General features: G+C 39.6%; 1 protein-coding gene across 2 annotated transcripts in view; it reads left to right on the top strand.

The window, feature by feature from the left end:
* Window positions 1–26350, top strand: part of dennd5b (DENN/MADD domain containing 5B) — a 68182-nt gene that overhangs the window by 22747 nt on the left and 19085 nt on the right. For both annotated transcript variants that reach the window (XM_058625030.1, XM_058625029.1), the window contains 9 exons: window positions 448–557; window positions 2896–3589; window positions 7924–8111; window positions 10888–11466; window positions 13401–13632; window positions 15153–15300; window positions 17659–17749; window positions 22704–22835; window positions 22946–23098. In XM_058625030.1, coding sequence (XP_058481013.1) covers window positions 448–557; window positions 2896–3589; window positions 7924–8111; window positions 10888–11466; window positions 13401–13632; window positions 15153–15300; window positions 17659–17749; window positions 22704–22835; window positions 22946–23098 — 2327 coding nt within the window. The remainder of the gene's footprint in view (window positions 1–447; window positions 558–2895; window positions 3590–7923; window positions 8112–10887; window positions 11467–13400; window positions 13633–15152; window positions 15301–17658; window positions 17750–22703; window positions 22836–22945; window positions 23099–26350) is intronic.

Raw genomic sequence — 26350 nt, 5'->3', positions numbered from 1 at the left:
TTGTCACTGCATGTTTGCCACCAGTATGCCTAGATTCTTAAAAAGGCCCTTAATCCAGCCCGGCCCACCTGGAATTGTCCCGGTTCTCCCTATTGCCACTCCGGGCCTGCTCACAGCACCATGTCGGCTAACAGAGTTCACTGCTCACTTTAAATCCAGAGCGATCAAGCAACCCAAGATATTTAAGTTGATGAACTTTGGAGTTGGTAACAATGCTGAAGTTGAAGTGTTTCAAATACAGTAAGACTTTACATACATGCACTTTAACATCAGTAAGAAGGTTTGTTAAAAAATGGAGGATGAGGACACAGATCAGTGCCGCTGCAGTTGCAGTTACAGAAGAATCAAATGTATCTTCATCTACAGAATCACATACTGAAGATCCGTGGCTGACTCTCTCTCACAATTTCCCACCAATCAACTCAAATTTCATCTTTTCATCTCTAGGTGAACATTTTGACCAAAGTCCCCTGAAGAGAACATTCAAGTCCAAAGTTTTGGCTCATTACCCCAAGAATGTGGAGGCAAACCCCTTCGACCAGGATGCTGTCAACATGGTAGGTGACTGATGTCATGAAAGCCATTTCAATAATTGTCGAAAACACCCAGGAGTGCTCAGAGAGAATTCCATGGTCACTGGATTATTACATATTGAAAGACAGATACAGATGAATAATCAATTTTCATGTTATTTGTTTTGTTAAACATACATTATGTAGTACATATAAGTCAAGGCAGAGCAGCAGAAAAGGGGGTGATCTGCTTTGATTGCCTGGACTAATATCAAGGAAAGACTAATCAAGGACTAATATTTGGAAAATCACCCTAAATAGACATGGGTCATTGAAAGTGCTTGAATTCTGTGCAAAAAATAAGTTAAGTTGATATGAAGGTTAATGTCAGTTAATGTTTGTTACGAAGCCACCTACTGTTTAATGCGCCCTACATTGCTTGATGAAAGTAGACTAGGCTTACACTGAACAAACGTCATGTAATTACTAGTGGTGTTGTGGGCACAGTACACTGTCTCTCTCCACTGTTGGCGTGAGATTCCATGAAGAACAATAAGCGAGTAATGTTAAGCAAGAGAGAGCAAATTACCTCCAAATTAGCTCTTAACAATTTTTTAAAAAGTGTTATGAATTTGTTAACTTTTAACTTTTAACTTTTTCCACATTTACATGAATATGTTAACTTATAAATATATGTAATAGTTCAATCTAAATATTAAATGTTACGCTAAATATAAATATAAATGTTAAAAAAAAATCTTCTGGATTCACATTGTCGGTAACCAGATGTACCAAAACAAAAGCTTTAGGAGGTCAGACTGTTTAAGAATCAAATAATTAAGTAAAATGGGGGAAATTAACTTATCGGAGAAAATGAACACTTGAACACACCTTAGCGTGAAAATAACAAAAAAAAAAAACATGTTTGGAGAAATGTTCTTGATGTGTTTTTTGCCTCACTTTGACCAGCACGATCCACCCCCACCCACCCCTGTATACACTGCTCTGTGCTGGGCACTGTTAACACTGAGCGTATGCATAAGTGGAGCTGTTCATCTCCGACCATGTCACTGCCAAACTATCAGTACATCACAAACCACATATTTGAATTTTGAATGTTAACAAAAAGATAACATTATTATTATTTTCTAAACATTTTTTTTTTTTTATTTCAGCTTCAGCCACTTTACAAACGGCACCTCATATGTGTGTGTGTGTGTGGTTTCACCTGCCAGGTGTCAGTGCTGCTTAATAATTCAGCCGTGAGTCTTGTCTGCCATCATGGAAACAGACCGTAATGCAGCAGTCCTCTCACTGAAACCCGACACTCAGATGATTGCGAGCTGTTGACAGTCCTCTTGAAACCTTATTGTCATTCCTCTCTCCGCTTTTTCGGCCTAATTTTCTTCTCTTACTCCTCCATCATACTTCCATTATCCCCTGCTCCTATCATGAATGCTTTTATCCTGGGTCACTAAATGACATAAAATGCTTTCTCTAGTTCTTAACCCTGACTATAACCATCAAAATTATTTTACCTTAAAGATAGGGTGGGAGATCATTTTCTGAAGCATTATTTACTGTAGTGCTTAAAATCCTCTTCACACCTCGACAGTCAGTCACCTGTGGGACCAACAGTCCTGTAAAAACACCAATCATATTGAACAGCCCAAACAAATTAATTGGATGGTGATGCATCAATTAAATTGCCATCTGACATTCCTCCCCCAATGCGTGTACCCCTATTTGTGCATTAACCGTGCATGCTCAAAAGACAACGACAGAGCTTATGCTAGCTTGCAAAAACTTCAACGAGACACAAGACATTTGCAGCAAGCTTATGGCAGAAAAGGTGCCAACAACAGAACAAACCAAAGACGTTTTTTGGGAAAGCAAAAGAAAAAGGCTGATTCAGAGTGATCCAAGAACAGAGTGAACATCGGTGGTAACTGGTTTGAATTCCATTTTAGCCGTGTGCATGGTTTTTTAAAGTTTTTTTAATGTTTTATCTGGGTTTGATTTCCAGTGAAAAATAGAACTTGCCTATTCTCTGTGTAAGAGATGGACTGCCGGAGCAAGGATGCAGCCAGTACATGATGCAAATTTAATCAGTGAAAGCTGACACATTGACTGAAGTGTATGTGACGGAGACCGCAATACATACACATTCAGTGGAGTCCCGTGAGCGTGAATGATCCTGTGATAGACTGCTGACCTGTCTAGGATGTACCTGCCCACTTCATGACGTGGTAGAGAATGAGTGTATGAATATGAATAAATGTATTGTATCAGAACACTGATAAAGATAATGTGGGGATGATATGAAAACCAAAAGGTCCCTGACGACAGTGTGGTGATTGACTTGTGTTTGCTCTCCCTGCAGTTGTGTATGCCTAAAGGACTGTCATTCCGGACACAGGCTGGCCAGCGTGATCCTCAGTTTCACTCCTTTATCATCACTAAGGAGGACGGCTCTCGAACTTATGGCTTTGTCCACTCCTTCTACGAGGAGGTGACCAGCCCGCAGATCTGCTCTGCCATGCATACCCTATACCAGTTGCACAATGCAGGACACACCTCCTCCAACCCTCCTCCATCTTCCTCCTCCTCTTCCTCCTCTAGCATGGACTCTCTGGCCAGCAGTTTAGATGAGGTTGACCCCCCCATTTCCTCATCTGCCTCATCTTCATCTCATGCTGCGATTGGCTACGACTCATCGCGAGATACCCTCTACGTGTCCAAAGCGTTGTGTCTTATCAGCCCCATGCCATTCATGCATGCTTGTCGCCACTTCCTGTCGCAGCTTCACAGGGCCATCACAGCAGCCACTACCCCTCCACTACCGCTAGAGAGCTACATTCACAACATTCTGTTTGAGGTGCCACTGCCCGCCCCGGGACGCACGCTCAAGTTCTATGGTGTATATGAGCCGATTGTGTGTCAGAGGCCTGGATTACTGGAGCTACCATTGGCTGACTTCCCCCTCACAGAAACCTTCAGTCTGCTGGGACTGGAAAACCTTGTCCAGGTGTTCACCTGCACCCTGCTGGAGATGCAGATCCTCCTCTACTCACAGGGTAAGTCCACATACACAAAATATGTGTGTCTCTGATGAATCAAAATTTTTTGACAAAACTATGCGTATTGTAGTAGTTTGAACAATGGTTATCAATAGCAGGGGACCCCGAGGCTTCTGTGAAGAGGTCCCAGGGGTTCCCAGAGAAAAATACAATGAAATATGTATATAAATTTCATAAAAATGAAAAACAAGTTAGAAGGATCAAAGATAGATACATCATTATAATATCAAATAAAACTATGACTTCACGCAGTCATGATAGGCCCTTTAATAAATTTAAGTCGCTCTGTGATGTAGTGTTGATGGATCAGTCCATTTTTGCTGAATGAGCTGAATGAGCTAGGGTGGCCATTTCCACAACACCAAAAAGGAGGACACTTAGTGAGGAAAAAAAATCGCAACATACAACTCTAGTGTACACCCCACGACAATACAATTTTGTTTGATAACAATGGTATCATGATACAGTGATTTTGAGATACTCTGTTCATCACAAGACAATTTACCTATGATATATCATGATGTATGTGTAACAGAAGAGGAAAAAATATTCCTGAGAAGGCGAAAAGTATTTGTTCACAGTATTTGTACTTATTCAATACATCTGTCTTGCAAAGTGCAGTGCCACAAAGCAGGACATTTATGGCCTTAAATGTGCAAATTAATTTACATAAAAATAAATAAATAAATGAATGAAAAAAATATACATTCCAGTTCTTAATAAGCATATAGAACTTTTTTTTATGTAAACAACAAAAGACAGTAAGAAGAAGACTTTTGCTTTACTTTACTTTTGCTGACAAACGTGTGCTCTTTTGACCATTCGGCATTAATTAGGTCTGTCTTTTCGGCATGTTAACATTAAGTTAACGAGATGAGTGACACAGCTAGCACATGGGAACAGGGGGTGGCTTGTTTACATTTTCAACCAATGAGAAATCAGAGAATTGAGTGACACCGCTTTTAGCCAATCATTTTTAACCGAAAGTGTTACACCATTGGACGATATGCAGCGTTGCATGGCATTTAAATTCCGGACTGTCCGGCCTAATCCGGACGTATGGTCACCCTATTAGCTCCTGTGGCTGATGATGTAGCTAACCCTCAGCTAGTTGCTAAATTATTAGCATCACAGTCAATACTTCATACCCAAAGCTGTGTCATTCACACATTATTCAAGTACATCAGGTTGGTTTGTTATTCATATTAATAGCAGATGCTCACATGCTCCTGTTACATCTTATAATACAATCATCTAATTGAACAGAAGTTTCCATGTGCGTAATATTTGCATTTGAAAACGACAATACTGAGCTAATAACAATGTAAGCTAGTGCTGGGCGATATGGACCAAAACTCATATCGCGATATTTTTTGTTTGAATGGTGATATGCGATATTATAACGATATTTTGAACAAAATGGGTAAAGTGTGTACTTTTAACTAATCACCATCAACCATTTATTTAGATTACATTTTTTTCTTTTTGCTCAACAAAGCACAGCTGTGCATATAACAACAGATATAAACAATAGTGTTGCCTGTTTGAAAAATGTAAAGAATTATAAAAGAAAATCTATAGTAATAGCCTACACTTATAGGCATAATTGTGCAAATAACAAAAATGTAAACAAAAACAGGCCTACAGCTTCACAGTATTATATAGAAAACAGAGAAATATAAGAAACCACAGGCAGTCTTGTATAAAGTACTTGAAAGCGATATTTGAGTAAAAGTACAAGTATCTTACCAGAAAATTACTTTGGTAGAAGATAAAGTCACCTTTCACAAGTAGTAAAAATATTAAAGTACCTGACATTTACTGTATGAATATTGAGAAAACAAGTAGTTTTTTCGTTTTTTTATTTATCGTTTTGTTTTGAAAAATGAATGAATGAATGATACACGGATTGCGTGAGCTTTAGAGTCTATAAAATTAAGAATGTCTTTGAACAGCAGTCAGAATTCTCAACGGACTTGAATGTTAAAATCACCCACAATTAAAAAGTGATCACATTTCATACAAAGTGTCTCCTCGTCCGGAGTGAGTGTTAGGGTTTGAAAATAATATAATATGATAATAGTAATATAATAAAGAACAAATTCCACTTAACCTGTTTCTGCCTTTCATAACAAAAAAATGAAAACAAATGGACCAAAGAGACCCCAAATTGTCCTTTTAAACAGCATTTGTCTCTGTGTGTGTGAATGTGTGTGTGTGTAAAAGCATGCATTTCAGCTAATGAATAGTGTTGTGTTTGTGCCAGATTTTCATGCTTTTAAAAAAAACAAAAAACAGTTAAGTTCAGAGTAAGAGAGTAAGTTCATAGTCTTTACACTTCAAACTTTAATAAGCAGCTATTATAATAACTTAAGAGATATAATTGAAGTGATTATCTGACTTCAATTCACAGAGCTGTGGCGGTGTAAACAAATGACACTTGATACACTGAATTTATTTATTATTTTATTTAATATTTATTTAACAGAAAAATTGACATGTATATTATGCAAAGAAATGAGAAAGAAAAAAAAGGTTAATCAACACTCACTATTATAAGTGTGGTAGAACCATGAGTGGAACCGGCTATTTTTTTTCAACCAATTTAGGGTCCCAGCCTGCGCTTCCCTTTAGGTTTTTCTCCTCTACTCTCATCTCTCCTGCTCCTTCACTCCCCCTGCTGTATTCTGCTCTCCTTCACTTTGTTCCACTGCTTCTCCCTGTCTAATGTTACTTGTCTTATACGATTAAAACATTAACGTTAGATACGATTTACACTCACATCACATCTGATTATTAGTGTGAACAGTAAATGTAAAAGTGTTTTTTTTTCTTCTTCTTCATTTATGAGTCAGTAAAAGTCTAATGATACCTGACTGGTGTCATCTTCTTTACATGTCGTTCTCTTCTTAGAGAAATATTTGAACAAGCTCATCTGAAATTGCAGTCAGCAGATTCATCATGGTGTGTAGATATTGGCTTAATGCTCAATTTTTTCATTTACTCACATTAGCGATACTGAGTTGGCACCAAGCCCAATTAACTTAAGCTACCGATATGTTAAGTAACGTTAGCTGGCCATCAATATTTTGCAAATGTCTATTTAACTTGTAAAATCTATTATGAGTTATTTTTAGATAATAACTTTTCTCTGATAAGTCGCTTTAGGAATGGCATGCCGCCACTCCGAAATGAATGTAGAGGAAACACTGCATTACTGCAATACACTACAATACAGAAGTGCTGGGAGCAGTAGGTCTACTTCTCCCATCGTATACACCTACTGCATTCTGAACCAACGAAGAACATCACAACATTGACTTCTCCACTGATTGTTATGTAATGTTATTACATGGCTTCTTACAAAGATAACAAAATAATCATTAGGTGCAGCCCTATTTACAACTCAAGATCTTAGATCAAGTGGAATATAGTTAACCTCTGCTGACACAAGGATACGGGAAATAAACTCAGGCCTAAAGCTGGAATTGTTTTCTAAAACACTTGGCATCCTGATAGCCATCAAAAAATAAAGTCTTGAAACAAAAATATAAATTTGATGACTTTCCCCCTCACAATATTGAAATAATCCAATCCAAAATGGCGTACTAGTCATTCACAGACATGCCTGACTGCATGTTTCATTATAATAATGTGTAGAGATTGTATAGGTGATTTAGATATGATGCAGTCTGTATTAATGGAGTTTTATTCCTTTATTTTCTCCTGGAGATTGTGCAGGCTTTTCACTCTGGGAAACATAATAACATCTGATGACTCTTAAACTCAATATGAATGTATTGTTAATGTAGTTTGGGGACCAGGAGAAGCTATTCACAGACAAACACACAAGAAAATTCTTGAGCGAATGTACATTATATATCTGACATATATCATTGGTTAAATGATATATGCTAATTTGTTAGATCATCGATCTTAGGGCATTGGAAGTTATGCTGCTTTCCAGTGCACTTCCAAAAGGGAGGACAACTGAGCGTCCAGCTGGAGGCTGTGCCGGGTGCCAGACAGGGTATTTGAAATCTGGACTCTCTGGCCTAAATCCGGGGCATATGGCGACTAGACTATTTAGACCATCACGTCATTCTTCCTTGAATGTGAGTTCAGGTAAGTGCTGATAGAGAACACAGGTTTCACAGACAGACATTAAGGAGGACAAATGTCCAAGGCTTACGAAATGTTCAGCACACCAATGCGTCCAAATTTTAGTTGTACTGAGAATTTTGGTTTCAAGAGAGCCCTGTCTCCCTTGACCCACCTGTTGGTCCTGACCCTGTCTTTCTGAGTGACTCATAATTGTCTCTCACTCTCAGACTACCAACGGTTGATGACGGTGGCAGAAGGCATCACCACTCTGCTGTTTCCCTTCCAGTGGCAGCACGTCTATGTTCCCATCCTGCCTGCCTCTCTCCTCCACTTCCTGGATGCTCCTGTTCCCTACTTAATGGGCCTGCAGTCAACAGAGAACACTGATCCCTCCAAACTGGAGCTTCCTCAGGAGGTACGTAGCCAACCACAGTGATGGTAGCTATTTAATGTTTAAGCAAGTTGAAGTGTCCACTTTAAGAAAGAACCAGAGAAGCAAGTTAAAAAAAGTTATTTTCTATGGCATCTTTTCTGTAGCACTTTTTACCCTGACCTAAATTAACCCTACCTTACCTTAACTTACTTTATATAAGATGTTAAGCATTGACAAAGAAGATTTGTCAAGTTTTTCATGGGTGCAACTCACATGCTGGTCATCCCACAAATCCCTTTTCCTTACAAATGTTTTGAAAGAGTAAAATAAACAGGCTTACCAACATTATTAGATTTATTGCCAAAAAGCATTGTTCCAACAAAGAAATAATTGACCAAACACAAATGTCCTCAGTTTTTGTGCCACGTTTATTAAAGGAGACATATTATACCCTATTTCGCCAAGTTAAACTAGTTCCCTGGTGTCCTAATGAACATGTCTGTGACATGCTTTGGTCAAAATACCATAAGGATGAAGCACCATAGCAGTTCAATAACCTGCCAAAACCGCCCTTTTCAGAACACTCGGTTTTGTGCCTGGTCCCTTTACATGCAAATGAGACACAGGCAAACACACACCCACTTCTTCCAGGGGGTGTGTCGACCCCGGCACACTCCCGCTACCATGACAACAGTTGAACGTGAACCGTGGGAGAAACATGGCTGGTGGAGGAATCATTGCGGTTCAACCATATATGTTTGAACCAGAGTCCGACCCTGAACAAGACGAAGCTACGGAAGAAGTTGTAGTATGTAGACTGCAACAGGACGTGTCAGAATGGTCAGTTATGAGTTCTATTTGACCTTTTCTTAAAAATGTGTGTGTTTGTACGTCGGTTAAATACGGCGACCACTGGCCGCAGTTTGGTGCAAACACACAAACACACGTTTGCTGACTTTATCCGGCACATTAGCTTCATATATAAAATCCTCTGAGGCTGGAAGTTTTAACCATAGACTGTATGAAATTAACATGCCAAAAAATCAAATATTCTTATAATGATTAAATGGTTAAATTTTGCACAGAGATGTGCTCTGTGCACAGAGATGTGCTCTGTGCACAGACATGCACAGAGCGAGACTGAACATACGCGCTCAGCTTAATCTAAATATTAATCAGCAGTTCTTGTGCTGATATATTAGTTGACATTATAGTATATTATCGGAAATCATGGGCTATGATATTGCACCGATGCACGTGATGCAAAACCTCCGATTAGTCGATTTTCAGTTGAAATTTCAGGGCTTCAATCGACTAAGAATTTATTTGGTTGATTACAGCCCTAGCCCGTAGTTAAAATAAAGAAAACACACAAAAATAAATGTATGTAGAAAAAGATAAAGTTTTAAACTCTGTCTTTTTCCTTGTTCTGTGTTATTTATGGCCTTTAGGAAGGCTTTACAAAAGTTAAACTCCATTAATTAAAAATATACAATATAAAGATCTATAAATGACTATGTTTATGTCTCGAGGTGTCCTGTGAACCATTACCAGAAAACAGTGTAATTTAAATTAATCACAAAAAAACATCCTTAGTTCTTGCAGTTCCAGAAATGTGTGTATAATTCAAGCTTTTTTTAAGACTATGAAGAACTGGATGAGCTGTACATGCCCCCTGCATGGTCACCCTCAGTTAAAACATAGCTTACATTGGGGGCACAATGAAAAGTAGATTTTAGTGATTAAACAAAAGGCTCAATGAATAAAATGTAAGCCTGCATACATCAATATCTTAAGAATATTTTTGCTACTGGAAACTGAAGTTTGAATACCTATAAGGTCAAATTGAACTCATAACTGACCATTCTGACACGTCCTGTTGCAGTCTACATACTACAACTTCTTCCGTAGCTTTGTCTTGTTCAGGGTCGGACTCTGGTTCAAACATATATGGTTGAACCGCAATGTTTCCTCCACCAGCCATGTTGCTCCCACGGTTCACGTTCAACTGTTGTCATGGTAGCGTGAGTGTGCCGGGGTCGACACACCCCCTGGAAGAAGTGGGTGTGTGTTTGCCTGTGTCTCATTTACATATAAAGGGACCAGGCACAAAATCGAGTGTTCTGAAAAGGGCGATTTTGGCAGGTTATTGAACTGCTATGGTGCTTCATCCTTATGGTATTTTGACCAAAACATGTCACAGACATGTTCATTAGGACACCAGGGAACTAGTTTCACTTGGAGAAATAGTGTATAATATGGGACCTTTAAGATCGAAGGGATACCAGAGCCTACTGCTGTCTGTCACCTAGGTAAAACTGAACAACAGATTTTTATTTCTCTATGGGCTTTCATTTAGCAAATGAGCAGTTTACTTCAAGTTTATACCAGAAAATGCTTCATTATTGCAAGGAGAAGCTTTGATCATAGATATAGATATCATAGAATTGAGCTGACATAGTTATTTTAAGGTGAATTTACTAAGAGCTATATTTCCACTGAAAGTGAGCATCCATGTCTCAGACTGGTTTTTGGTGCTGGCAGTGTGCCTGGGCCATGCAAAACCAAGTCAGCACTGATGACATGTCAGTACTGCACGCAACTACTACTTAAAACCTGAACTACACCTTTTGTAGGAGATCGTAGCAATCATTAGTTATATCATCTCACTGGCTTCCTGTTCATTTTAGAATTGATGTGTCTATTGTCTTGTTTAACTTTTATTAATCTGGTCTGTGGAAACACTTTGTAAACTCTGTTTTGAATAAATAAAATTATTATTATATTCCTAAAATATGAATGTCTTTCACTCTCCTAGGCCAACTTATGTTTTGTGGACATTGACAACCACTACATCGAGCTTCCAGAAGACTTCCCCCTCTTCCCCAACAAGACTGAGTTCATCCAGGAACTCAGCGAGGTCCTGCTGAGCTTTGGCGTTTCTCTGGACACAGGGGCGCCTCCACAAACTTGCAGCAACCCTGGTGACAATCCATCCACATCAGGCAGGGAACATACAACTGTCGGCCTTCAGCAGCTGGAGGATGACGTGCTCAACAGCAACCTGGCAGGGGAGGAACAGAATATGCTGGAGCTGTTGCAGGGAAATGCCACACTGGAGAGATTGCAGGCATTGACCAAATGCACTGGGGTGACAGTGGCCCATGTGGGCGCTCTTAGGGCGGGTATCAAAGCTCATGGGACAGACAGACAAGGGGTACGTACTGAAGTTGAAGAGGAGGAACTAAGTTATGCAAAGCTGAATGTCCAGCTGAGGGAAGTGTTTGCTAACCGCTTCACCACCATGTTTGCGGATTATGAAGCCTTTGTCATTCAGAGTGCACCAGACCTGGAGTCCTGGCTCACCAACCGGGAGCAGATGCACAACTTTGACAAGGTAATGAAATTAAACACAGACAAAATATTTGATGACTCTTGGTCATTAGTCATACACATGGTGTCTTTGTTATCTAGGCTTATATCTGTGTGTCTCTTAATGTGCTGATGTTTGGAGGATTTTAGATGATACTAGGATTGTAGAATTTTCCATAACTGAGGTGCACGACCCGGTCTGAATGAGGGCCTTTCATTATGGAGTTTTCATGTTCTCCGTGGGTTTTCTACACATACTCTGGTTTCAACAAATAATCATATATAAAAATTGATTTTTACATATAAAAAACAGAAATGCACATCTTATATACTTTGTTACATTACAGTTACATTACATTTCATTAACATTTGTAATGTTCATGTAACAAATCAAATTATAAACTATAAGGACGCACAATATTATCAGCACAATATCAGAATCTGCTGATATTGGCTTTAAAATGTATTATCAGGTATTGGCAAACATGCCAAGATCCTACGATATGACTAATTACTATAACAGTTGGCTGTATAGGCTGCTACCTCCTTGACTTCAACGCTAGCGCCCTTTTGAACCTTGCTGTGAGAGTGAGTATAAAAATATAATGTTAAAGTGGCTGGACCTCTATCCAAGAACGTGATGGCCAATAAGTATTCAGATTTGTGCTCCCTGATTTAGGAGTGTATTTTCAAACGATAAAATACAATATTTTTGAATGATTAAATCGATATTTTATTTTCTTCTTAAAAATTGTTCTTTGCTTCATGAAAAGTGTTGTTTGAAAATATTGATACAAATCTAATTTGGTACTGAACTGTGTGAGTGCTGCCATGTGGAGGTTTTGCAAATGGAAATTCACAGACTTCACTTGCAACCAGGCTCCAATTGCAGGATATCAGCTGTCAATCATATTGGTGTCTACTCATGTTATTATTATTTTCCTCAAAAGTAGAACATCGTAAGACAGGACAGGTTAAAAAATAATATACTAAATAAATTAATTCATTGAGAACCAGTAGCTCAAGAGTTATCTCTGCAACCAGCGGAGTCACCCCCTTGTAGATATTCATTGTGGGCATAATCTCTCAGACTATGTACACTATGTTGTATATGGTTTATGGTCTTTATACACTACAGCCTTGTGATGTAAAAAAAATTTAATAAGTCAACTTCAGGACATGATCAGGATAACAAAGGGACTGCCTCCTGTATTCAGCATTCATTGTCACTTACATGTCATCAGAAACTGACAATTGTCCACAAGATGCAGTACTCACATGAACAGTTCAGAGTATTACCAGTCTCAATCATATTTTGGTATCATCGGGAAAACAAGAGACGTATACTCATTGTTGTCACACCATTACATCTATCTACGAAAGGATGAAATATAATATAATATATATATATATATAATATAATTGTATTTGTAGCGCTCATTTATATTCATATTTGTTCTTTTTATATTTATACTTATCCATAGAACAAATCTACTTCTGTAATTCTTGCACTTTCTGCTTGTTGCACTTCTGGTGAGATGCAAACCTCATTTCGTTACCCGAAACTTGTATTTGAGTAATGACAATAAAGTTGAATCTCATCATCTCATCTCATGAAAGTAAAGGATGTGTTGTTGTCATTATACAACTGAAATTGCACAACAAAATTGTGAGGTCAGATGGACGTTGATCAGAGCTGAGTGTGCCGCCACAACGGACCAACCTGCCCAAATGTGTCTAACATTTATACATAATTGAATGCAAGGAAAACCACACAGACATGGAGAGGACATGCAAACTCCACACAGAAAAGCCCCAAACCAGGAATTGAACCCAGCATCTTCTTGCTGTGAGGCAACAATGCTAACCACTAATCCATCCATTTTCCTGCATCTCGGATCAGTCATTTGAAATGTTCTTATTTATTTCTTTATTTCTGTATGTGTCCTCCTGTTCCAGGCCTCGTTCTTGTCGGACCAGCCTGAGCCATACCTCCCCTTCCTCTCCCATTTCATTGAAACGCAGATGTTCGCCACCTTCATTGACAACAAGATCATGTCTCAGTGGGAGGAGAAGGAGCCGCTGCTACGAGTCTTTGACGCTCGCATTGACAAGACCAGACTATATAATGTGCGCACTCCCAGCCTGCGAACCTCCACCTACCAGAGGTGCTCCATCCTCCATGAATCTGGTGAGCTCAATAGAGTAGACAGCCGAATTCATGGTTCCATTTATCACAGCAAGTCTTCCAGGTCTTGAAGCAGCAAAACAGCCCCACACCATCACACTACTGCCACCATATTTGATTGTTGGTATGATGTCTTTTTCTAAAATTTGGTGTTACTTTTACACCAGATGTAATGGGACACACACCTTCCAAAAAGTTTTGTCTCGTCAGTCCACAGAGTATTTTCACAAAAGTCTTGGGGATCATCAAGATGTTTTTTGGCAAAATTGAGACAAGCCTTCATGTTCTTTTTGCCCAACAGTGGTTTTGGTCTTGGAACTCTGCCATGCAGGCCATTTTTGCCCAGTCTCTTTCTTATGGTGGAGTCCTGAACACTGACCTTAACTGAGGCAAGTGAGGCCTGCAGTTCCTTAGATGTTGTACTGGGTTCTTTTGTGACCTCTTAGATGAGTCGTCGCTGCGCTATTGGGGTAATTCTTGTTGGCCGGCCGCTGCCCACTGTTCGATGTTTTCTCCATTTATGAATAATGGCCCTCACTGTGGTTCTCTGGAGTCCCAAAGCTTTAGAAAGGTCTTTGTAACCTTTTCCAATAGATGTCAATTACTTTGTTTCTCATTTGTTCCTGAATTTCTTTAGATAGAAAAAAAATAATAATGAACAAACACAAATGCTACAGACACAGAAGTGAAAGTGAAGCGTCTTCTTCTGCTTCTACTTCTGGAGAGTTAGACAATATTGCGCATGTCAAAATAGTCCATTCTGACTGAATGTTTGATGCATGTAAATTCCAATCGGAATCTTTTAGGAATGAAAAATGTTTCCATGTAAACATTCCTCCACCATCTCAATTCATGAAGTTGAATTTGTCATGTTTTCTTTCTTTTTTTAAATACTTAGAGATTTTTTAATCACTCAAATTTGGTAAAGTGAATGTAATTCTACTGTAGAGGTAGAAAATACTGCAGGCCTTCCAGTCGATATCAAGTTATAATATTTTGGTTTTTTTTCTAAAATATAGCTTCATTTTACATCATAAATACGTTTTTATGCTGAACTACATATTGTCCCTTATCAAAACACATGTTATTTTGAAATTCTGGGAAATATTGTCATAAATATTGTTATTGCAATATCATGATGGAATATTATTACGTCATTTTAAGCTCATATCCCCCTCTCCTACTGAGCAGTGGCTTTTTCCCAAAAAGATGCACTTTTCAACCCCCTCCCCATAAGACTAGATACTTGGTGGCCCCCAGGTCATTTAAATTTGAGTTCCCTGTTCTCATAGGTTCTTCATATGTGAACGCATACACAGCCACCCAATTTTATAAGAAGATTGTTTGTGTCTGTCGCATCATCTGACTGCTTGTCTTTTTTTACCTGGTCACACTTTGAACTAAGGTTTAAGATGTTCAGCTCTGTTGACTGTGGATTACAAAGTGCAGGTTTGTGTCATATGTATTTGTTTTGTAGTACATCCTACAATGGGAGTACAGCTTGACTCTGTCTCCCCCTACAGCTCAGGCCATTGAGCAGCGGCTAATGAAGATTGACCATATGGCCATTCACCCACACCTGCTGGACATGAAGATCGGTCAGGGCAAATATGAGCAGGGCTTCTTCCCCAAACTCCAGGCTGATGTCCTAAACTCAGGGCTGACCAACAAGTGAGTCCACCTTGCTTTGGTCATTAAAATAAACATTGGAGCAGCAACATAATGCTCTACACTTACACTTACAATCACAATCAATGACATAGAGCTGCAGGCCTGTTGTGTGTAATTTACGTGCTTAGCCTTCTTAATTTTTTGATAACTCTGTCAATGTTCGTGCATATGTCATGAAATTTGTCAAGATTGTGTATTTTGTATGTTATGTGTTATCTCGTTATGTCCAGCTCAGCTCCAGCAGTAAGGCTAAAATGTGCTGTGTATTAGCAAAAGTTACATTTAGTCTGTATTGTGCAAAAAATGCTCAATTGAAACCCATTCAAACTGCACTTTTTGAATCTGGTCTTTAGCCTTGGAAATTATCATTTTTACTACTCTTCACTAAGTGGTGTCATTTTGGCCATATATGGCATGGAGAAAAAACATGCTATTTCCACTAGATGGCACTGTCACTTTCCCCCCTTACCTCTCCCTTAAACTTTAATCCCGACAGGTCTGTGTTTGTGCGCATGTGTGTAAGTGTGTGTGTGTGTTTATGCACAAACGTACGACAGAGCAAAGGGTTAGTAGTTCTCAAGTGCCACTGATTTCATTCACTCGGTTTCATGTGTAGTTGTTGTGCAGATATTCAAAGCCCCACCAAAGATTACTTTGTATAAATGCACACCACACACTTCACTTCACAGAGGTCCACACACACAAGCATGCACTACCATCTTCAATCACATCAAAGATGCAATTGTCCCAGACATAAAAGAAAATTAAAACGCTGAAGAGAAGAGCTGAGTTAGTCTCATCCTTTAGTTTGAAACGTTAATGTATCTTGCCTGTGTATTATATCATTGTGATTTGTCACACTGAAGCACTTTTTTTTTTTGGCCTAAGTATTCATGTGTTCACAATTTAGGTTTGACTAGTTTTTACATGGTTTGATGATTCAAAAAAATATATATTTTATTTTTATATAGTGGATAGGACTTGCTTGTCAGTCCCACAACAAGCAGTACTCACAGTGGCAAGAACCTTCAGTTTATAATTTTTAATGTGTTATGTACTTTAAATTTATATGATAATGGGGGAAAAAATCAAAAGAAGCACAGTTTTCAGTTGATTCTGCAAAAATAAATGTTGGGTTGCATAATTGATTTTTTATTTCATATCATCTTTTCATCATCATATAATATATTATTTTCTTTTTTCACTCCAGTGTGCCTTAGATGTGGTTACATTGCAATTTAAAAATGATAATTGTGACAATGAAATTTAAATTTAAATTTAACAGTGCATTTGTATGTAAAAGTTACTGTTAAAAACACCCCTGCTGTAACTGGAGCATGTGAGCCTGCTATTATTATGAATAACAAATCAACCTGATGTGCTTGAATAATGTGTGAATGACACAGCTTTGTGCATTAAGTATTGACTGTGATGCTAATTATTTAGAAACTACCTGAAAGTTAGCATATCATCATCATCATTCAGCTCATTCTGCAACAGACTGATCCACCCACACTACACCACAGAGCCACTTAAATGTATTTTATTTTATTTGATATTAGAAATATGTATCTATCTTTGATCCTCCTAACTCTTAAGTATACTTTCTTGTTGTTCATATTTATTCAAGTGCTTTTTGTAACAGAAGAATTTCCCTCTGGGGATCAATAAGGTAAATTCTGATTCTTAAGGCAAATAACACTACATTAACATTAACTACAGTCAATCCTTTCTCTTCATAGAACCCTCGGGGTCCCTAGACCTGTTATTGATAACCATTGTTCAAACCACTACAATAGCTTCTGTCCTGTGGCCTGACAGCTAGACTGGGAGGCCTATGTAAATGGGATGAAAGTCTCTGCAGAGTAGGATCTCTGGTGGATATATTTTTGTCAGATGTCATTGGATTGCTACAAACTGGCCTGTCTACAATCCACCTGTTGGAGTAGCAGTGGCAGACGGCTAGTTCCATCAGCAGTCATGCCTGCTAGTCTCCAACCATGTTAGGAACGGTGAATACACTGCTTGGACCCAAATGCACGAGACAGGAGGCACGATGAATAATTTCAAGAGTCTTTATTTTCCTCTTGAAATAGCAGGCAAAATTGCTTCTTAACAGAAGGAAAAACTAACTAGACTAAAGTTGATGAAAACAAAATCACTTATTTACAGGAGAAACTAAACTAAATTAAACTTGATGAAAACAAAATCACTTCTTTAACAGAAGGAGAAAAAACTTGACTTGGCACTTGAGCTATGGCGAAACAAACCTTATATATATTCAGATCTCTAACTTAAACAGATACACACACACAAACACAGATTAATTAGTTGTCACATGACATGTTTGATCTGCAGGTGGTCTCACAGGACAGCGACAGCTCAGCAAAGGAAAGAGCGCCACAGACAACAAACAAAGCACCTGAACCTGGAGAAGGACCTGAAGGAGGTAAAACAAATAAATAAAATCCTATAAATCAGTCCACTCCCCTCCTCTGTTCTTCAGCTTTATATTTTCTCTCTCATTCTCATGTTTATGTTTTGATTTGTTTTCAATCTTTTAAGTTTCCTTCAAGTGCATGCTGTCTTCTCTGCTTTTTTTTTTTTCTATTTCCTCCTGTGTCTGTCCTCTCCTGTCTGTCTGTGTGTCCCTTGCCGGTTGGGCCCGTCTCCCAGCAGGTGGACGGCTGTGTGGTCCTGCAAAACTCCATGGCATTTTGGGAGTGGGACAATGCTTCCCCTATGCCTATCAAACTGCCTAAAAAATCTGCCTCTGCATCCTGTCTGGTATGTGAAGGGGCTGTCTGTGTTGTGGACTCCTTCTCACAGACAACACCAACCCCCACCCCAACCATTCCCATATTAACCTTATCAACTGCACTGGCTTTCAAATGTTATCTGTATCTGCAGTCATAAAGCTGTCAGCAGAGATCAACCAAACTGTCACTAGGTGTGGGAAACAAAACTGGTAAAGACTGTAAACAATAAACACAGAACAGAAGTCTTGCCCCCACCTTTATATAGGCTAAAGCCGTGTTTCCATAAAAACTAAATGGTTTAATTCAGCACGGCAAGGCAGCTTTATTTGTAGTGCAATTCATACACAAGGGCAAATCAACATGTTCACATAAATAAAACAGAGTAATAAATGAATAAAAAAACAAGAAATTGGACTAAAATGGAACATAAAATAGCATAAAACCATAATTTACTTACTGAATAAAATTTAAAAATGGTTTGAAAGAGTTAAACATAAGCATTTGAGAAACGCAGTGTTTTCAACCTGGATTTAAATAGGTCTATTCACATTTGGTGCTTATTTCAGTTCCACTGGAAGTTTGACTAGAAGCCAGTATGAAGACTTTAAAACTGGAATAATGTGCTCTGATCTTTTTGTTCTGGTTAAAACTCAGTCTGCAGCATTCTGAATAAGTTGGAGCTGTTTAATGCTTTTTGGGGAGTCAGAAGACTGTAACAATAGTTAAGTCTACTGCAGATAAAAGCATGGATGAGCTTCTCCTGGTCTGTTTGGGACATAAAACCTTTGACTCTAGATATATTTTAAAGCTGATAGCTGTTCTGGTTATGTATTTGATATGACTACTGAAAGCCAGATCTTAGTACACCAAGGTTATTGACTTATTGGTTTGTTTAGACTGTGACTCAAGGAATTTACTGACAGCAGTCCTCCTCTCTTTATTGCCACAAACAATTACCTCTGTTTTATTTACTTACTCTAAACAATGACATAATGACTCTGTTGGACTGAAATCTGACTATGTTCAAAAGATATCCAGTGAGCAGGTGGACCAATCACAGGAAACTATTTATTTATAACATTGTCAAACACAACAACAAATACAGAATTGTATTTGACTACTCCTTTGAATACATGGGACATATTCTGAATAAATGTCTTTTGTCCGGCCCAACACTGGGTCCCTCTTTCTTGGGAGTACTACTCAGATTCCACCAACACACCATTGCCCTCTGTGGAGATATTAAAGCTATGCTATGCCTTCTGGATGAGGACAAACCTTTGCTGCGTTTCATATAGAGAAGGATGCAGTTAGTTCAGGAGCCCAGTGTGTATGAATGGCAAGTACTGCCCTTTGGAACAACCTGTAGTCCATGCCGTGCCACCTTTGCAGTCACTGTGAGAGAATTGAGTAGGTACTTCACTCTGTCAAGTATTGTTTATATATTTATAACTGCCTCCAAAGTTTCCCTTACTCTCATGAAGCCCCTCATTGACAAAATGTGACCTCTGTGACCTTCAATGGAACTGTTTCACCGACATGCTGAGTTATAAAACCAGATCCATCATCAACCATCAACCTACGATGAGAAGTATGGTACTGGCAAGCCAGTATGACACCCTGGGCTTTCTAGTTCCCTTCACAACCTGTGCAATTGATGGATAACATCATCAAAACAGAAAGCTTGCTGGGACAAGGATGGGAGCTGGAAATGCAAAATCTTCCAGACATCCACTTTCCTCGCTGTTATCTGCCCCCCAGTGCCAACCCAGCCGCCTTAGAATCCCACATGCATGTATTTTGTTATATGGTGCTGTTGCATATCTGCAGATTAAGGACAAACTTGTTAACCCCCATGTTAGATTCATCATGGCCAGATCTCGTATAACCGCTATTCAGAACTTGTCTGATATAAGCAGCTGGAAATATGTTGATTCAAAGAATAATCCAACTGATGACATAACATGAGGCAAAACTCTCCTGGAACTTTCCCAGAAAAACAAATAGTGTCAAGGCTCTCCATTTCTCCTGCTGACCACCAACCTTTGTTTCCAAAGGTTGGTTTAATCAGAGTGGTCCTGCAAAACGCCTTCCAGGCTATGACACCAGACATAAAGATCCCATAGCCCGGAAGTGCCAATTAACGCTGCATTTTTGTGTGTATCTGCGTCATTACCTCGTTTATGAAGCCCTAAAAGTCCATAACAATCAGTTCAGCCTGCTGAGAGCACAGGGTTTGATTATTTTCCTGAGCTCTACGAAGCTGAATAGCACTTCTGTTGACTCGTTACGTCACTGGCGAATTTCACCACTCCTCTAAACAGCAGCGCCTCCTAGTCTGGAGTCCGGGCACATCCGGTGACGTACTTTCAACCATAGAAGAAGAAGAACAACTACTCTCGTAGTTCTTCTTCTACGGTTGAAAGTAGCAATATTAAGCAGGACAAAGCACCAAACTCCACCTAAAGTAAAGGAGCAGTGCCAACAATACGTATATAACTGTCTTTGTGTGCTTGTTTTGTCGTTTAGCATTAGCGATAGCCGGCTACAGGCTAAGCTACACGCTACGCTCGTGTTTCATTTGCATATGCGTTAATCATCTCGGTAACCACAACGTTATACAAGCTACAGGCGCCCTGCAGCAGTCTTTCACTTGTCACAGTGTCTTCTGACTCTGGGTCAGACTCCGGATCAAATGCAAAAGGGATTACGGCATTACTCAATGTTTTGATAATTGCTAGCGGTGCATCCACCTTTCCAGAGGGGGCGCTGCGGATCTGAGAGCTGATGTGCCAATTACGTCACTTCCAGGTAACTGGCCAATCACAAGACAGTGGGAAAGCTCTCGTTGGCTGGCTAATCACAAGACAGTCTGTGTTCTGCGGGTGTGGTTTTGGTCTGAAACAGCACGGCTGACGAGAGCGTCAGTGATGAGACATTTACATCGGCTCGTTTGTAGCGACGTTTTTTTACCATAAAAACAACTTCATGTTTGTAAGTACACCTCCATATCTATAAGTGAGATAGGACCATGCTATGGCCGCTTTAAAGCAGCAATTGGCCCAAACACAAGAAAACTTTCAGTTCAATCCTCTATCTGCACCATATTTCACTGGGAAAGGGAAATCAAATCAGTCAAGTGGCCCTCATTGTTGCATTAGGGAAACAACCAGTAACAGAAACAGTCCTGCATACAGCTTTCATTCGCAGAGCTAAGATCATTGTCAAAGGTCAAGAATACATTCGTCCTGTCTCCAGATTAAGTCCACCATTTGCTGCACAAATCTGGGGGTGGAGGGTTAGAAAGTGCAGGTTTATCCTCAACTTCCAGGTATCCAGGAAGTGAATGTGATAGGACCTCCCACTGTACCGGCTGCTGGGGCTCCATCATTGATTTTACAGGCGGACTGAGGAAATCCGATGGCAGGTTAAATGTCTGGAGAGGAGGAGGAAAGCGGGGAAAAAGCGAGGTGTGAGGCAACGACTCTGGTGACACCACTGCAGATTCCCCTTGCCTGTCATCACTCTTTCTTATGTTCTCTCGGTTAACCACAAGCTGGATGAACTTTTGTTAAGAGCTCAACATGATTGTGAATTCAGTGAATTCCATCATGAAACTCCAAGACCAGGCTTATTCAACTAGCAGTCCACAGGCCGGATATGGCCCTTTTTAATTTACCTACGGCCTGCAAACATTCTGTAAATGAAGCTGACTTTATGATAAAACTCACCTATGAGCTACTTTAAGAAGAGCAACTTTGTCTCAATGGCTCTCACCTGTTATGTCTGTATGTCATGTTATGCATGCAACATGGCGCTGGGTTGTGATTGGCTGCAACAAGAGTCTGTCACGCTGCTGTTCATTGGTTGGACAAGTCAGAGACGCTCACGTTACTGGAAATGTACTGACAAAGTGTATCGTGACGTCGTTCGCCGAGCTAAAGCGTTGAGAGTGAATGCACAGAGAAACATTTACTTACTTAACCAGTATATACAAGCACCAAACCAGTGTGTTTAATATGCAGTAATTGCATTTCTGTGCTTAATGATCGCAGTAACTTAAAGAGGCACTACAAGTCAAATCATGGCTCGTTTTCTTCCAGAGGGCAGGGAGGAGCATGGGAGGAACGTCCAGGATGTCCACTGTGTAATTGCTGACAAAACAAATGGCTGATGTTCTTGACTGCTGGCTCTCGAAGCGGCTGCCATTCATGCTATGCTCGGGCCCTATTGTTATCCTTCAGTTTCGGCCCCTGCCATTCATGCTCAGGCGCCTGAACGCGTTTAGCATAAAAAAATGCAACAATTTGTACTAGACACATCAAAGGCAAAAAGTTATTGAAAGGTTTTGCAGATTCAAAAGGGCATCCACGGCAACCATCAGAAGTTTGGTGTATTATGACTATTCGCCATGAAAATGAAAACATTAAGAACATCATAGTTTCCAGGTTTGAAAAACACTGATCAACATTTTCTGACATCATTTGGACCAAATGATTAATCCAGAAAATAACAGATTCATCGATTATGCCCTAATTTAAGTTGCTTATAATGCAATCAAATTCTCAGATGAGTGCAGACGTTACTGAGTCGTTCTTACCATTAGAGTTGCCAACTCCCTAACATCTTGTGTTTGATGTTCAGAAGTACATGCAGGAGGCTCGCAGCCTGGGGAAAAGCCTGCGACAACCCAAACTCTCTGATCTGTCGCCAGCAGTCATTGCACAGACCAACTGGAAGTTTGTGGAAGGTCTGCTGAAAGAGTGTCGTATGAAGGTGACACATACAAACACAGCAAAGTTCCCACACAAGATTCAGTATTTCTATTTTATTCTATTTAGTTTTTCTTGATCTGTCAATCCATGTGTGTGTGTGTGTGTGTTCAGACGAAGCGTATGCTGGTGGAGAAGATGGGCCGTGAGGCGGTGGAGCTGGGCCATGGTGATGCCAACATCACTGGGCTGGAGGAGAACACTCTGATAGCCAGCCTGTGTGATCTGCTGGAGAGGATCTGGAGCCATGGGCTGCAGGTCAAACAGGTCAGCACACACACACACACTTCATGTTAAGCATTCTTAGGACTTGTTTAGACCACAGTCCAAATTGGATTTGTAAGCATATCTGATCAGAAACTGATCTTCCTGACCAACTGTTCACATTATATATTGCAAGTGATCAGATCGCCTCTGCGTGTGTCCATATTAACATTGTCTAGTCTAGTCTTCCACATGATTTCTATAGTTACAGGACACACCCTGTTGTGGAGAAAATAATTGACAATGCAGGCAGATGTGAAGTGTTACAGCCTAAGTGAGTGACATGTTACAATTTACATGTTACACAGCATTGGAGCAACAGCCCCATAGCCTCTGACAGACAGAGATTTTGAACCTGTATTATACTGTTCCAAACATTGGTCGACCAGAATAATAATTATTCAAGCAAGATTCCAAAGTCATCATTAAGAAGCAATTTATAATTGATTGTAGTAGTTATGTAGTTACAAAATATTCACTCTACTAGCTGGTTGATCTGACATTTGCTGCAGTGTGTGTCGCGTGTGTGCGCTACTACGCTCACACACAAATTAATTATTCAAAAGGTTAGGGTGATGTTCTAATGTATTTCACAAAATGTTCAGATCATCTTCGCTGATTGTTCAGATCCTTTCACACTGCGCTGCACAGGTTCAAATATGCGGCTCGCTCCGTGCATGGCACATCTGTCGGCTATTACAGTTTTTCTCAGTCGCTTTGGTGCTTTTCTCACATCACTATTAACACAGCAGCATTTCTCAAAACAATTAGTGGAAACTGCAAAACCTAGTGGATAACCTGCAAAAGCACGTCACTTGCTCAAAATGAATAGTCCATTCCTCAAAAGCAAGTATTCATGTCAATGAAACTGCCAGTGTCATCAAAATGAGAAGTCTTGACACCATCGTTTTGAACAAGATAGTCAAATGGCTTTGTCAAGTTTTCATTATGACAGTTTATTCTCTCAGTGTTTTCCAATGCAAAAAACTCAGTGACACCACCTGAAAATGCTCGAGACAGCACTATACACTACTTGTACAGCCATTTGAAAACTACAGTAAGGTTACACATTGCTGTAGTTAGGGGAGTAAGTGAGTACAAGACACTGAATACGTAAGTTTCATATTTTTACTGTATATGCTCTTTGCAATTCTCCAGCATTGTGCAAAAGAAAAATACACTACAGTCGCTTATTTAGATCAAACATAAGAAACACCCTTTTGGTAGAGCTGTGCACAAATGCGAGGTTGTCATTCAATCCTATGTGGTGCAGAGTAATGTACAGTAAACATGAGATGTTGGATTACTGTCCAATACTATACATATGTTTGAATGATTGAATTCACAGTAGAGATGTAACGATATGAAAATTTCATATCATGGTTATTGGGATCAAAATGATCACGGTTATCAATATTATCACGGTATTGTTAGATGTGTTCAAAATGTTCCAAAAGTACTGAACACACACACTGAAATCTTTTAACAAAGTTTTATTTAAAACAATATATTTTATATTATATGATGATTATTATTATTAATTATCCTCTGACTGACACGCACACACACACACGCAGGTCCTCACTCTGTGTCGGATAATAATTAAGTAGTGCCTGGCGTACACAGCATAAAAATAAAATAAAAAAAACACAGAAACAAACACATTTTGGTCTGCTACGGTACCTGTCGTCTGCACACTACTCGCTTTCGCTGATCGCGCCCAATAACATGTATTTTTACAGGAGTAACGTTAGGTAACACTTAACTTAGGTTTCCTTTATTTGTTGACTTACTCGCTGAAAAGTAGTGGGTGGTGGACACGGAGATGGCTCATCAAATTGGAAGTGTTACCCCCCTTCGCGGAGATTTTTGGAGCGCAGGTGGCTTCAGCCGTGTTGTCGCTGGACAGACAGTGGAAACTGCGCATGCGCGCCCGCTTCTGAGCGAGTGCCGTTCAGGTGCTGCTGCTTCTCCAGGAAATGAGCAGTATCACTGTGAGTTTTTCGGTAATCAGTTACGGTAATCAATCACGGTTTTAACGATAATTAAAATTTGAAACGGTATGATAACCGTCGGGAATTTTACCGCGGTTTATCGTCATACCGGTAATCGTTACATCCCTAATTCACAGTGGTTCTTCCAACATTTGGTTGCACCCTCCGACCAACCTCAGCCATTGTGAGGCCGTGATTGACAACATGGTCCACAACTGTAGCCCTTATTTCATTAGGAATCTGCCCATGTATTTGTCCCCTTCCCCTTCCTCCTCGCATCCTCACCCCTCTTCCACGATGCTGACCTTCCATTTCTGTGTCACAGAATTGTAGAAATGGTACACACTATGTCCTGCTCGGTTCATATATGCTTGCCAAGTGAGGGTTCATGGGATTCATCCCTGAGTGACTGTGAACAAGTGGCTTGTCATTGCTTACACCTCCTCATGAGTGAAAGCTGAAGTTCACCTGAGAGCAATTGTTCAATTTAGGAGAAGGAAAAAGGAAAATTTATCAGGAAACAATGATAAAGAAAGGTATAACATTTGTTTGACAGAATTTGATAACAAGTTCAACAATTTTGTATGTAATGACTCAAGCAATGAAATGAAGACTATTAGTTTTATTGGGAACTATCTATAAGTATAGTTAATTTTGACTGACATGACATAAGCAAATGATAATGTTAAAACAGTAGAGAATTGTATGAAAGCAACTGATACATGTCCAAAAGCATTTGCAATTTGTTCAGAGGGAGGAGAAATTGCTACTATGATGTGCACAAATGACTAAATGTTGGGGAGGTTGAACTAATAATTATGAGAATTTTCATTGTGATCTGAGAAAAACTGTAATTAATTAAGGGTTGATTTTAAGGTTTTTATATCTGTAGTTTAGAACAGTGTTAAAGGAGACATATTATACCCTATTTCCCCAAGTTAAAATAGTTCCCTGGTGTCCTAATGAACATGTCTGTGACATGCTTTGGTCAAAATACCATAAGGATGAAGCACCATAGCAGTTCAATAACCCTGCCAAAACCTCCCCTTTCAGAACGCTCGGTTTTGTGCCTGGTCCCTTTATATGCAAATGAGACACAGGCAAACACACACCCACTTCTTCCAGGGGGTTTCTGATTTGTCCTTTTTACTGCGCTCACTCGCTCAGCTCCTGTTCCCTCCGCTCCATTCCTCTCCCCCTCCCTCCACTAGTTCTCTGATAATATCAACATGGCAGCGTGCGCGGAGAACAGCGAGAGTGC

This window comes from Solea solea, chromosome 3 (genome assembly GCF_958295425.1).
Source record: "Solea solea chromosome 3, fSolSol10.1, whole genome shotgun sequence".
Taxonomy (NCBI): domain Eukaryota; kingdom Metazoa; phylum Chordata; class Actinopteri; order Pleuronectiformes; family Soleidae; genus Solea; species Solea solea.
Note: the sequence above shows the minus strand (reverse complement) of the source record. Positions and strands in the feature narration are given on the sequence as shown.